This window comes from Alosa pseudoharengus, unplaced genomic scaffold (genome assembly GCF_046254945.1).
Source record: "Alosa pseudoharengus isolate Yale_2024_CS ecotype anadromous, Long Island Sound unplaced genomic scaffold, YU_APseudo_1.1 YU_APseudo_1.1_scf_10, whole genome shotgun sequence".
Taxonomy (NCBI): Eukaryota; Metazoa; Chordata; class Actinopteri; order Clupeiformes; family Clupeidae; genus Alosa; species Alosa pseudoharengus.
Window position 1 is genome coordinate 14,091,863 of NW_027468565.1, and position 13,606 is coordinate 14,105,468.

Below are 13,606 nucleotides of genomic sequence, written 5' to 3' on the forward strand. Positions count from 1 at the left end.
AATGTACAGACAGACAGATGTTGAAAACATTCCATAATGCGCGACAACATAAGGTTACACCACGCTCCATTGGTCCAGACTACGCAGGTCTTCCCTACAAATGTAAACTGCGTTATGGTAAGAAAAACTTAGTAGTTTCCTGTTGGCGTATTCACCCTGAACGCAGGGGCTTTCGATTTGAAAATCACGGCTGTAGGGGACCACAGGCGTGCCCAAATCTATCGCCAAATGAATCATATGACTCCTGTAACTTCGGAACTTCCTGTTTGGGAACACCGGGAGGTAAGATCGGCTTGAATCAACATGGTGCGTTTTCAGAAAGTTATTATCGGTTCTGGTGTTTAGTCAGTGAACCTACATTTTATTGCGTTTACACATTGCGTTTACACATTGATTTACTAGACCTTTATGGCAATCCACCGCTGGTGTTAAATTACTATGCCTTGCCTTGCCTAGCCTAGCCTAAAAATATTGAAACGAACAGCCTCGGGTTAGAGAATTTGGAGCTATGCATGCCCATAACCTAGCCTATTAAAATTTGATATACATTGTAGCCTACAGTAGGCCTAGGCTAATCAAGCGTAGTAAGTGGAAGAAGAAGAAAAAACAAAGTGAAAATAGAATGCAGATCTGCTGGAAATTATGCTGATGATGGTGGAGATATTATGTTTATATGCCAACACGCAACTAATTCGTTTCCTTGTTGCACCAACATTAAAAGCACTTGCAGGTGCTGTCATTTCATATGAAAAAATAAATATATATGGGGGACAATATTATTACAGTTGGCTAGGAGATGTAGGCCTATTTGTTTGTTGGTTGGTTTGCTCTATAAACTTCCGTAACTTAATATTGACACGCCCCTCGACCATGACGTAAGAAAATAGTCATATGGCAAGCGATCGAGCTCAGTATCTCGACAGACAAAAAGACATCAACCAGCCACAGTTGCTTTATTATGGGCCAGTCGTTGCCAAAAACATTATGTTTACAGCATGCTGGTCTTGTAGTAGTAGCCAAGCAGCTAGGTCTAAGTGTTTGGCTTTCACGCTAGGCCTACTAGAAATAGCCTGTTACCGGTTAGGTTAGGTTGGTTTTCCGTCTGACAGCTCTTCTTCCTATGTTTTCTAAACAAGGTGACAATGGGCACAAGCTGATTAATATGACCAAGTCCATGGAGTCAGAGGGGAAGACGGATGACGAGCGAAGTCTCATCAGGACTTCTGCCGACCAAAGCACTTATAGCTCAGACTCTGCTGATCATGTCACGGGCTCCAAGGATGCTACTCATTCATTCGTCTACGTCTTGTCCTTCTTCTCCGCCCTTGGTGGCTTTCTGTTCGGATATGACACTGGAGTGGTGTCTGGGGCCATGCTCCTGCTCAAGAAAGAGATGAATTTGAGTGCACTATGGCAGGAGTTACTGGTCTCCAGCACGGTGGGCGCTGCGGCGCTATCTGCTCTGGCTGGCGGGTACCTAAATGGACTGTACGGGCGACGAGTCTGTATCTTGCTGGCAAGCTTTATTTTCACTGTCGGTGGCTTTATGTTGAGTTTAGGTCCGAACAAAGAGGTTCTACTTCTTGGGAGATTAATAGTTGGACTTGGGATAGGTAAGTTAATTTCTGATGAGTTGTTCAATATTTCTAATGGTGAATTCATCAGGCCTCTGTAACCTAAGTCTGATAGTCTGATTATAGATTAATACAAACAATCAATCAAATGTATATGATAATAGTTATATTTACCCTGTTGATCTGTTCCCCAGATTAACCTAAGTATGAGTAACATGTTTTATGAGTAACATGCATCACTCCTGCACATAGGCTTATTATGCACAATGGTCTGTATGAGGCTCATGAGCTCCCTGTTTTCACAGGGATCGCCTCTATGACAGTGCCGGTTTATATCGCCGAGGTTTCTCCGCCACACCTCAGGGGACAACTGGTTACCCTCAACACCCTGTTCATCACTGGTGGCCAATTTATTGCCAGTATTGTTGATGGAGCTTTCAGCTATCTGCACCATGGTGGCTGGAGGTATTTCCAACTTAACCTTGTAGTTATTAACACTTAACACCCAATAATAGAATATGAAGATTAGCTCCTTTTAGTTTAATCTCTTTAGTATTGGTCTAATAATACCACATACCATGGTATCCTTGTATATTATGTTAAAAGGACATTACATAGTGGGCAATCTCTTGCTATTTGAACTTTTTCCACATCTGGGCAGTTCACTACCCTGAATAATACTGGTTGTACTCCATACTAATGTTTTCTCTCATAGTATAGTTATGTGGATTCCCCCTTGCCCTCATCTCAGGGAAGAACATCAATAATCTTCTTGGTTGTAAACAATAAAGAGTAAGCAGTGTGTTGTAATGGTCTTAAGGAGCCGTGTTGTGATCACTTCAGGTACATGTTTGGCCTCTCAGTGGTACCAGCTCTGCTGCAGTTCCTCGGCTTCCTCTGCCTCCCTGAGAGTCCACGCTGGCTCCTCCAGAAGGGACTCCTCCAGAAGGCCCGGCAGGAGCTCAGCAAGATCCGAGGAACTGCACACGTGGATGAGGAATATGATGCCATTAAGACCAGCATTGAAGCCGAGAGGGATTCTGGAGGAGGTGAATAAACAAATATATATCTATGACAGCATCTATTTATGGCCTATGAACATTTGTAGAATATATGTCAGTATTACATTCTCACTGATTGCCTTCCATCATGCAGAAGGTTGGTTAAGTTAATAGGATTTGTTCTTTGAGATCTCTACAAATGCAGGCAATAGAGGCTGCTTGAAAATGTAGTCAGATTTTTTTGCATCATAAAGGGAAATGGCTCAGCAAGGAAATCAAATCACTGTACTTAGAAAGAAAGAAAGCATTTCAGAGTGGTGATGTATGTCAATACACTATAGCTAAATATACTTTTGAACAAGCAGTTAAAAAGGCTAAAGCCAACTACAGGGCCAAACTAGAAACCAAACTCAATGCTCATGACAGCAAGGGTGTTTGGAACAGCCTATAGCAGATTACCAACTACAAATGTAGCAATGCAGTTCTATATGATGACCCCCTGCTCCCTGACAAAGTAAATGAATTCTACTGCAGATTTGACTATAAGTCCATAGACAGCTCCAACCTCCCCTATGATGCCACTCTCCTTGACCCACCATTTTTGATAGAAGAGCATGAGGTCAGGAATCTGTTGAAAAGACAACAGCAGGAAAGCAGCTGACCCTGACTCGGTCTCTGCAGCCACTATCAAATGGTGTGCCGATGAGCTGTCTATGCTATTTACTGACATCTTTAACTGGTCTGAAAGAATGTCAGGTCCCAACATGTTTTAAATCTGCCATAGTTATTTCCATACCCAAAAAAACTAACATCAGTTATCTTAATGACTATAGACCAGTGGCCTTAACTTCCATCATAATGAAAGTGTTTGAGCGACTAGTGGCTAACCACCTGCCTAGTGGGTTACTTGATCCATTTTCACTCATGACATCTTACAACACCTAGAAGAGAAAGCCACAAATGCAGGGGTACTGTTCATTGATTTTAGCTCTGCTTTTAATAACATCATCCCAGTAAGACTGTTTGAGAAACATATTGAACTTTTTAACCAATACGTAGATGCACTGTAAGTCTCAACATCTCCAAAACTAAGGAAATGGTAGTAGACTTCCATAAAAATAGAAATAGGCTTTCACCTCTGATCATCACTGACCAAGCCGTAGAGTGGGTGAACAGTTTCAAGTTCCTGGGTACCACCATCTCCTTCAACCTCAAATGTTTTCTTAATGTTAAACACATTGTGAAGAAGGCTCACCAGTGCCTGTTCTTTCTTCGCCAACTGAGGAAATTCAAGGTGTCTAAGGCTGGAATGAGGGACTTCTACAGAGCTGTGATAGAGAGTGTTCTCACATTCTCTGTCACAGTCTGGTTTGGTAACTGCTCAGCCGACGACAAGAGGGTGCTAAATAGGGTTGTCTAGACAGCGTCAAAAATCATTGGGCAGGACCTCCCTGACATCAAGGACATAATAACACCCGACTGCTTAAAATGGGAGGGGAAATAGTCAGGGATCCCTCCCATCCTGCCAATGCCCTATTCACCCCTCTTCCTTCAGGGAAAAGGCTTAAAAGCATCACAGCCAGAACTTCACGATTCACCAACAGTACATATCCCCAGACAGTAAGAACCCTCAACACCCCAACATCCCAGAGTATCTGATCTGCACAGTACCTGGTTACGTCCTCCTCAGAGTCAGTTTTAAGGCACTAACACTACTGTTTTGTTTTATTTTTATTTTTTATTTTGTTTTATTGTGCAAGTAATTTATTTAACTATAGGGCTTCAGACACTCCTGTATTTTATCCATTTGCATTTTATTCTGTCCTCTGTGTAGATGTCTTGTGCTGTGTATGGTGTCTTACTGTATGTGTTGTCTGTCTGTACTATATGAGCCTAAGCACTAAACCAAATTCCAGGCTATGTTCCATCGCACTGGCAATAAAGCATTGACTTGACTTGACTTGAAAAGCCTCTACACTGTAAGATGTTTTAAGGCATGATGGAAGAACAGCTTTACTAGGGGTGTAACCGTTTAAGTGCAGGATGTTACAGAAACACATTTGACACACTTTTCAAAATACTATTCTTTATATGTGTTGAGCATCAGCAATATTGTCAGTGAATATCAGGCTAGCAGTACTTACAGGTTTACTGTACCGAAAATGAACCGATCCTGTCCTGCAGATGGTCCAGTGCTCTGTCGTATCCTGGCCAGTCCCCCAGTGCGACGGGCCCTGCTTGTTGGATGTGGGCTCCAGATGTTCCAACAGCTGTCTGGGATCAACACAGTCATGTAAGTTTTCTAAAATCTCCTCAATTATATTTGTGTTAGCTGGGCTCATTGTAATTAATAGCAATTAATCATCAGGACTGAAATCAAAATGTCAGCCTTTCATAGTTTGTGTGAATGTATAGGTTTGCTAAACTGGAGATCCTCTCACCTCTTAGTTGTACACAGGTTAAGCTGTGAAATTCCTTGGGCCCTAGTTTGGCGGAGGAAACTTGGCCAAAAATGGCCTATTCCACCCTGGCACCAAGGCGCGGTTGTGGGAGTAGTGACATATTCTTCTCTGACAGGGAACATTTCAATGTGTCAATCACATAGAATACAAATCTGGTCTCATAAAAATGGCAACAATACACAATCAATATTATATATTATATTATATATCAATATCACAAAGTGACACTATGCTCCACTGTATCCGTGTTATAATGCTCTAGTATAAGCCAGCAATCCCACACCCCAGATAGCAAAATCAGATTGGCAGATAGTGGACTGCCAGTGGTATGCCGCAGGTGGCGTGCCACTTGTGGTCCGCCGTTAGACCACCATCTCTTTAAATTTAACTTGTCATCAATATAAAAAAAATATTACAATTATATATGGAGTATAACTGAACAAATGAAAAAGATTTTAGACCATTAGTGGCAATATATTGGGCAATTTGTCTGTAACCCGCCAGCGGACTGCCAGAGAACCAATGAGCAAAACGCCAGCGGACCACCAGATCTGCTCCCAGTGGGCCGCCAGTGGTCCAGCAGCCCCTTGCTATCTGGGACTTAAAGCCCATTTTCAAGTGTTTTCTGTATGTTTCCCTTTATCTGCCCTGCATACAAAAGCAACATTTCTGTCCATGTCACCAGCAAAGAGTTTCAGTACATATAGTGTTATAGAGTCAAATGATAATGAAACTGGAATTCAGCACTCTTTCATTTGTATAGAGTGATTAAGTAGTAGCTTGTTTATAATTGTTTGCTTATATTATTGAATTCCCAGGTAAATTAACCACCTGTAGTCTCTTCTCAGGTATTATAGTGCCACCATATTGCAGATGGCAGGTGTGCGGGATGATAAAATGGCCATTTGGCTAGCAGCGGGCACTGCTGGCACCAATTTCCTCTTTACTCTGGTGGGGGTGTGGCTTGTGGAAAGGGTTGGGCGTCGGAAATTGACTCTGGCCAGTATTGTTGGTAAGGCAATTGCAGACTTGCCAAGTAATCAATTGGCATATTTTATAACCAGCATAACATGGTGTTACCGTGTTAATGTAAAGACAGCTTTGTTTTCATCAGACGTGTGTGTGTGTGTGTGTGTGTGTGTGGGTGTACTGTGTATCAGGTACAGCTTTGAGTTTGGCTGTGCTGGCTGTTGGGTTTCTGTTGTCCGCCCAGTTGTCTCCCCCAGTCAATTTCCATCCCATCGGCCCTGTTCTGAACTCCTCTTGCACACAGTACAGGTAGGAATGCTTGCATTCAACCTCTCACTAATCAGCGACACACTCAAAGACAGCACACCTGTGTTTTGTTACAGAGTTTCTATGTTTTTTTTTCTGTTCTTAGAATTGTGAAGCATCTAAATCTATTCTAGTAGACCACAAAATGAAATAATGTACACTGAAAATGAGCATAATATGGCCTCAACTACTGTGTCTGTATAAGACTGTATTATTATATGAGGGCAATTCCACGCAAAACTGTCACATCTATAACGGCAACACAGTTCCATGGTATTGTATTTGCATTTGATTGTATTTCATTATTTTATTTTTTTTCAGATTTGTTACGTAAGTGTGGAATAGTGAAGTAATAACCTGACATTTTTGTTGCAGTTTCTGTGAGCCCTGCATGCTTGATCCAGATTGTGGTTTCTGCTACCGTGAGAATGGCACGTCTTTGTTTAACACATCTTGTGTCTCTGTCAATCAAGCCAACACCGAGGAGGCCTCATCGGGCAGGTGGGGAACTGGGAGATCTCAGCATGTCACATCTTCTCTTCGTGTCAAGTCATGTTGTGGTCTTCATGACCTATGCTTTAGCTGGATTTCATCAATTATTTTTGTTTTATTTGTAGGTGTTCCAATTCCTCTCAGGAAAATTCTGGGATATTCTGGGCTTATAATTATTGCCCTACTCCCTACTCGTGGGTTGTCCTGCTGGGACTTATTCTGTACTTGGTCTTCTTTGCTCCTGGTAAGAACTCCAAGAGTATAGGAGGTCAGGCAGTATGTTTGTTCAATATCTGTGCAGTCGCTCTAAAACTGCATGAGCTGAATATCTGTGGTGGTTGACCCCTCTGTAGGTATGGGACCTATGCCCTGGACTGTCAACTCTGAGATCTATCCTCTGTGGGCAAGGAGTACAGGAAATGCTTGTTCAGCTGGCGTCAACTGGACCTGCAACGTCTTGGTGTCTCTGACATTCCTGCATGTGGCAGAGTACCTCACTTACTACGGTGGGATTGATTATCTGATAATATGATCTCAAAATGATTAAAATGATGGATATCTGTAATGGTATAGAATTAAAAAATGATAATGTTGTATGTATCTCTTATGTTAGAGAAGTAGCCCTCTGCTGTGTTGGTGGGAGTGCTGAAGTGGTGTTGTATGTGATGTGTCAGGTGCGTTACGCTGAAGTGGTTTTATATGTGCTGTGTCAGGTGCGTTCTTCCTCTACTCGGGCCTGGCTCTGCTGGGCTTCCTCTTCATCTTCAGCTGCCTGCCCGAGACCAAAGGCCAGCAGCTGGAGGACATAGAGGCCCTGTTTACGGAGCAGCTGTGCACCTGTAGGAACTCTGGCGCCTCCCACAGACACTACATCAGGGTAAACGACGGCAACTATCAGTCTGAAAATGAGGTGTCGGATGAAGACTTAAGACCCTAAGAAGGTGTGGAGACTGGGTGTCAATCTTTCGTTTCCGTTTCCGGAGTTAGGGTTGGGTGAGCCTTGCGAAACTGCCTTCACTTTGATGACCTTTGCTCTGCATGCACTCCAGAGAATCAGCACTTTTGTTCACAGAACTTCAGCTATCTCAATGACCCTTGCTCTTATTGCTTTTCAAACAAGTTTATGCTGTGAAGGTCTATGCTGTTGATCAGTATAGCATATGTTACAAAATAGTGAAATTATTTAGTTACTTGAATATGTGTTGTGAATTAAAATGGTCACGTTACAAAATTAGCACACCCATGCTAAAGTTGACTAAAAAGAGGAATAAAAGAGATTGGCATGTGATGATGTGGGGCTATTTTAATTCCAAAAGCCAATGGAACTTTATCAGGATGCATAGTATCATGGATCCATGAAATAACTGGCCTTTAAAAACGTTTGTAATGCGACTGTAACTTTCAATTCTGGAAAGAGAAAGATACATTGAAAAACTGTAAAGTATATGCCTTAAATATATGGTAGTTTTCTAAGCTACCAGTAAGCAAGAAAAAAAGAGAATGGACAAATAAAATATCTAGTCTCTGGAAAACAGATCTTAACATTCTCTCAGACACTGGGAATGTTTTTTTTTCAATTGTGAAAGGGTTATGTTGAGCTCTTCTTGGGCGCTTTTTGTTCACTCATGTTAATTGAGATTTTCCAAGTAAGTATAAGTATACTCTTTTGATCCCGTGAGGGAAATTTAGTCTCTGCACTTATCCCAATCCGTGAATTAGAGAAACACACTCAGCACATAGTGAACACACAGTGAGGTGAAACACACACTAATCCCGACGCAGTGAGCTGCCTGCTACAGCGGCGCTCAGGGAGCAGTGAGGGGCGAAAGGGCACTTCAGCCATTCCTACTGGTCGGGGTTCGAACCGGCAACCCTCCGGTTACAAGTCCGAAGAGCTAACCGGTAGGCCACAAGTGACAAGTTTCAATTAGGCTGATTATGATAATGTCAACAGTGCGCAAAGCAGTCAAGAAGATAAATGGACGGAGGCTATTTTGAAGAATCTAATGCATTAAATAAAACAAAGTATGTTTCATGAATCAGTTTCTTGAAAGTAGCCTCCAATAACTTTCATGACTGCACACTATTGGCATAATCATAACCAGCTTCATGACTGCACACTATTGGCATAATCATAACCAGCTTCAAGAGATGATTATCTGGAGTGCTCAACATGTATAGGAGCTCCTTCAGGACTGTGGCTGAGAGAATGCCAAGATTATGACATTTAAAAAGCCTAAAATATAAAACATGCTTTAAAAATAGTAGAATAGATAATATAGGAGTAAGGGTGTCCAAACTTTTTACTGGTAGTGTACATATTTGATCTGCTTATGATGAATACTGAGAATACCTCATAAATATCTTGTAACTAAATAACATGTTATTTTGGTGGGATGACAAGATTCTATGGTGATGGAACTGTAAAGTCGTCCAACAGCAGATGTCATTTGTACATTTTGGTAATTCAACAATGATTAATTTCCCAGCCCCAAATGGAGTTAACCCAAATGCACTATGGATCGCTGAAGCGAAATACCGCTGTTTCATACATAACAGTGAGTAATGCAAACGCACATTAATGGACATGGCACAACTACATGAATAATAACAGTAGTTATTGAAGCCTTATTCTGCACTTTACTAATAGTTTTCCCCTTCTTCACACCATCATTTATCTTCAGTTGTCGTAGTGCTACAACAGTTCCTCCTCATGGAATGCATTACTGGGAACAATACAGTGTAAGTGGCTTTCTTGAAGACAGAAGGCCTGTTCTTTCTTTGGTTTGTTGATTTTTGAATTTCAATCATTTTTGCCTTTTGCAGAACACATGTTGTTGCTGCTTTTGGAGTAGGCCTACTCTGTGTAATTTAACTGATATGTATTATTTTCTGGATGGCATTTTGTTGTTTTGGAAGCAGTCCTCTTAATACACAGCCACAGGGATCCAATTGTATTGTGCAATGCAGTGTATGTTATAGTTTCTGTCATGTCAAACACTGAAAGGCTATGATCTGCCATTTATCAAAGGGACGGTTTATTTATTTGTCTAGATGAATGATTGCATATTTGGTTTTAGTTGACCATATCATAAAGTCTGTATAGGATTTCTCTCGAAAATGTATAAGATAATAAATAATTATTTCTGTCCATTAAATTTTGATATTGAGACTGTTGCCACTGAAATGTCTACTTTTGTGTGTGAGAGCCAAATTATTCCTTACTAAACTAAAACCAAAGGGGAGGATTTATTGTAATTTCCCTTGTGTCTAGGGGCAGGCATTTACAGACTCCAGGCTGAGGGTAGATGGTTCGAGTAGAACGGAATCTATGAATTCCAATAACGTGTTAGTGGCGATTTTTATATAAATTTGATTTGATATAAATTGTAATAGTCAGAGTAATAAAAATCAATTTGATGTAAAGGAGGATGCCGTGGACCTTGTCTCAGACCTACACGCAATAGCCAGCGCCTAGAGAGGACAATTCGTGTGCATGTTTTACTAAATTGTGGCACGATTTACTAAATTGAGAGCACAATTTAGTAAAATGAGCGCACATTCTCTCGATACACAAACATATCGTGCAATGACACCTCCTGGGCTCCATAGTAATTACATTAATTAAGGTGCTGATTCTGCTAAATTGACTGACCTTTCCCTACTTCATTGTCAACTGGCTGCTAAAGAAAAAAAAAAGGTATTTTGGAATGGTACAAATTTAGAAACCATGGGGGTGCACTATGACATGTTCCCATGGCCACTTCATTTCTACAGTAAGGCTGGAAAAGAAGATAGTTGGCTCAGTATTGATCATATGCTTGTTTCATTATTTTTACTATTACCTAGCAGTGGTAAAAGTAGTCAATTGTTATTTGTGTCAGATGTAACAGTGCTATGAGACAACCCTGCCACTCATGCAGGGCCCAGTTCCCCGAAAGCTCTTAAGCCTAAGAGCGTCGTAAAGTCCCTCTTACGAACGTCTTAAGATTTGCCGACTGTTTCCCGAAACCATCGTAGCTTAAGAGCGTCGTGAAAACACTCGTAGATCTACGAGTGCTCCAGAGCAGGGTTTTTCAACCTTTTTTGTGCCACGGCACACTTAAAATGTCCCACCCACGGGACACTAACATCCTGTGTGAAGAAAAAATAAACATACCATAGCCTAAAATTTCAAATAATACACAGATATGACCTTATTATGGCTTCTATGCAAGACCTGCTCAATAAAACAAGCACCCTCTGTTTCATTTGTAGGTGACTATATCTAATTTGAATGTTGTTATGAACTGGATATGTGATGATTCTGTGAATGCTGGATATGGGGCCCCCGTTGTACAATGCCTGCATACCACAAATAGTGCAAACATACAATCAATGAGAGCATGTGTTTATAAATTCTTTGATGCAACAGTTGCTTTTCTGGACCAGTGAGTGACATTTGGGTAATTTTCTGGGGCACACCTCTCACGGCACACTAGTGTGCCCCGGCACAGTGGTTGAAAAACACTGCTCCAGTGTAGAGGTCTGCGCGGGACTGATTCTGGGGACTGACCGCTCCCGCAATATTCTGTCCCGCTCCCGCCCGCTCCCGCAGTAATGTGTCATTTTTAGTCCCGCTCCCGCCCGCATCTGTAACATGATGTCCCGCTCCCGCCCGCTAAAGCCCGCATGCAGGAGGGATAGCCTATTCAGTTTTTCTTTCTGTCTCACGAAAGGAGCACAAACACCTGAGAAAGACTCCAGATGTCAGTTTCTTGGTTCTGAATGTAGGCCTAGGCTAACAACTGAAGGCCTAGTCTGGTGCCCTCTTCCTCTGTCATGCTTTCGATTTTTGAGTTTTGACAATGAGCAGCAGGAACAAATTGAACCCACGTAAACGGCAATATAGGCTATAGGCCTGCTATCCGTCAGTTTTTTAATGCTGCCTTACAGAACATCCAGCTGATCTATAGTTATGAACAGTACTTTAATCATTTCCATATTTAATTTTACGCACATATTTAATTTGCGGGAGTGCAGTGAATCATCGGTTTGTCCCGCACCCGCGAACGCACCTTTCTCATCCCTCCCGCTCCCGCAAAGAGCTTTCAAAAGTTGTCCCGCGCCGCACTCTTTTGCGTCGGGACCGCGGGAGTGCAGACCTCTACTCCAGTGTACTCGTTACCGGCTAAGAGCGTCTTAACAGTAGGCCTACTTCTCACTGAGGTCACCAACAGGACATACAGAGGAATTACAACTTAGAATACATAATCCAATTTACGTTCCCATTCTTTATTGTGTTTACCTGTGATTAATCAGATTTTAGCGTGCAAAATAGCATAGCCTACATTTAATGGTCATAATAATGTGATGACAAGCGGACAAAAATGCAATCAAAGAGACGTTGCCAAAATAGTTTGACATTATCTTTGCTAAGTGAAGGCTATATTTTATTAGGCCTTTGAGGTGAAAAGCGGAGAAACCAACATGTGGTTTAGTCTGTACTGCATTAAAATCTAAGCCTACACATTTCCTCACTTTCTTACTAGACTTCTTTATTATCTTCAAACGTGTTCTTAAGTGACACTGCGAAAAATTATAGCATGGCGCAACAATCTAATCTTAAAATAATTACAATTATTTATGTCTCTGTGTGGTATATAACCTATACTTGGGATGCATACATGCAGATGTCAAAGTGTTTCTATTTTCGTATTGATGTGAATTAATGTGTAGATCCGAAGTTTAAATGGTAGGCCATGCAGTCACCTGACATCACCGTCAAATCGCGTCAAATTAGAGGATATTTCAGAACTATTAACGTGGACAGCTCCCCTTAAGAGCGTCTTAAGAGAAGTGCACGCGCGTTCACGCTACGAGCATGTTCGGGAAACAGTCGGAAAAAACAAACGAACGATCGTAAGATGAATCGTAGAAAACCCTCTTAAGAGCGTGTCTCCGTCGTTATCGGGAAACTGGGCCCAGACCAATTTTGGACCGATGTGCGTTTGGACGCCAGGGCCCAGTTTCCCGAAAGCATCTAAGCCTAAGAGCGTCGTAAAGTCCCTCTTACGAACGTCTTAAGATTTGCCGACTGCTTCCCGAAATCATCGTAGCTTAAAGGGACACCAGGCAACGTTTTCGTGTTAATTACTCATCTTCGTATGTCGGTATATGGTTAAATGACTCATTACAGGGCGAATGAAAACTCTCTCGCCCGCCCCTATGCCTGTAGGAAGAATATCCCGCTTGCAAGTTCAGTGTATCGTACCCGGCGACCGAAGCAGTTTCAGTTTCCATCCTGCATCCACAGCACAGAGGGAGGCTAACGAAACGCTAGCGATTGTTGCAAACGTGTGTATTTAATGGCAGAGCCGGCGAAGAAGCAGCGAAAACCCTTGACGGAAGATGCAAAGAAAAGGAAAAGAGCTTCAGACCAAGCGAGGGGGAGTTTCGTAGAGAAAAAACTTCAGGCTTGCCTGGTGTCCCTTTAAATAATTACAATTATTTAGGTATGTGTGTGGTAACCTAGCCTACTTGAGATGCTTACATGCAGATGTTAATGTTTCTATTTTCGTATTGATGTGAATTAATGTGTAGATCCGAAGTTTAAATGGTAGGCCTATAGCTGTGACGTGCAGTCACCTGTCATCACCATCAAATTAGAGGATATTTCAGAACTATTAACGTGGACAGCTCCTCTTAAGAGCAGTGCATGCGCGTTCACGCTACGAGCATGTTCGGGAAACAGTCGGAAAAACCAAACGAACGATCGTAAGATGAATCGTAGAAAACCCTCTTAAGAGCGTGTCTCCGTCGT

The 13,606-nt window shown here is 41.9% G+C and overlaps 1 protein-coding gene across 1 annotated transcript; it reads left to right on the plus strand.

Annotated features, from left to right (window-relative positions):
- Window positions 1–17: 17 nt before the first annotated feature.
- LOC143100967 (proton myo-inositol cotransporter-like) lies at window positions 18–9,981 on the plus strand. Its single transcript, XM_076264559.1, has 11 exons — window positions 18–282; window positions 1,137–1,613; window positions 1,880–2,039; window positions 2,418–2,623; window positions 4,760–4,868; window positions 5,886–6,049; window positions 6,198–6,315; window positions 6,688–6,813; window positions 6,930–7,048; window positions 7,158–7,310; window positions 7,518–9,981. The coding sequence occupies exons 1-11, from the start codon at window positions 18–20 to the stop codon at window positions 7,739–7,741; spliced, it is 2,121 nt and encodes a 706-aa protein (XP_076120674.1). The 3' UTR covers window positions 7,742–9,981.
- Window positions 9,982–13,606: the final 3,625 nt, after the last annotated feature.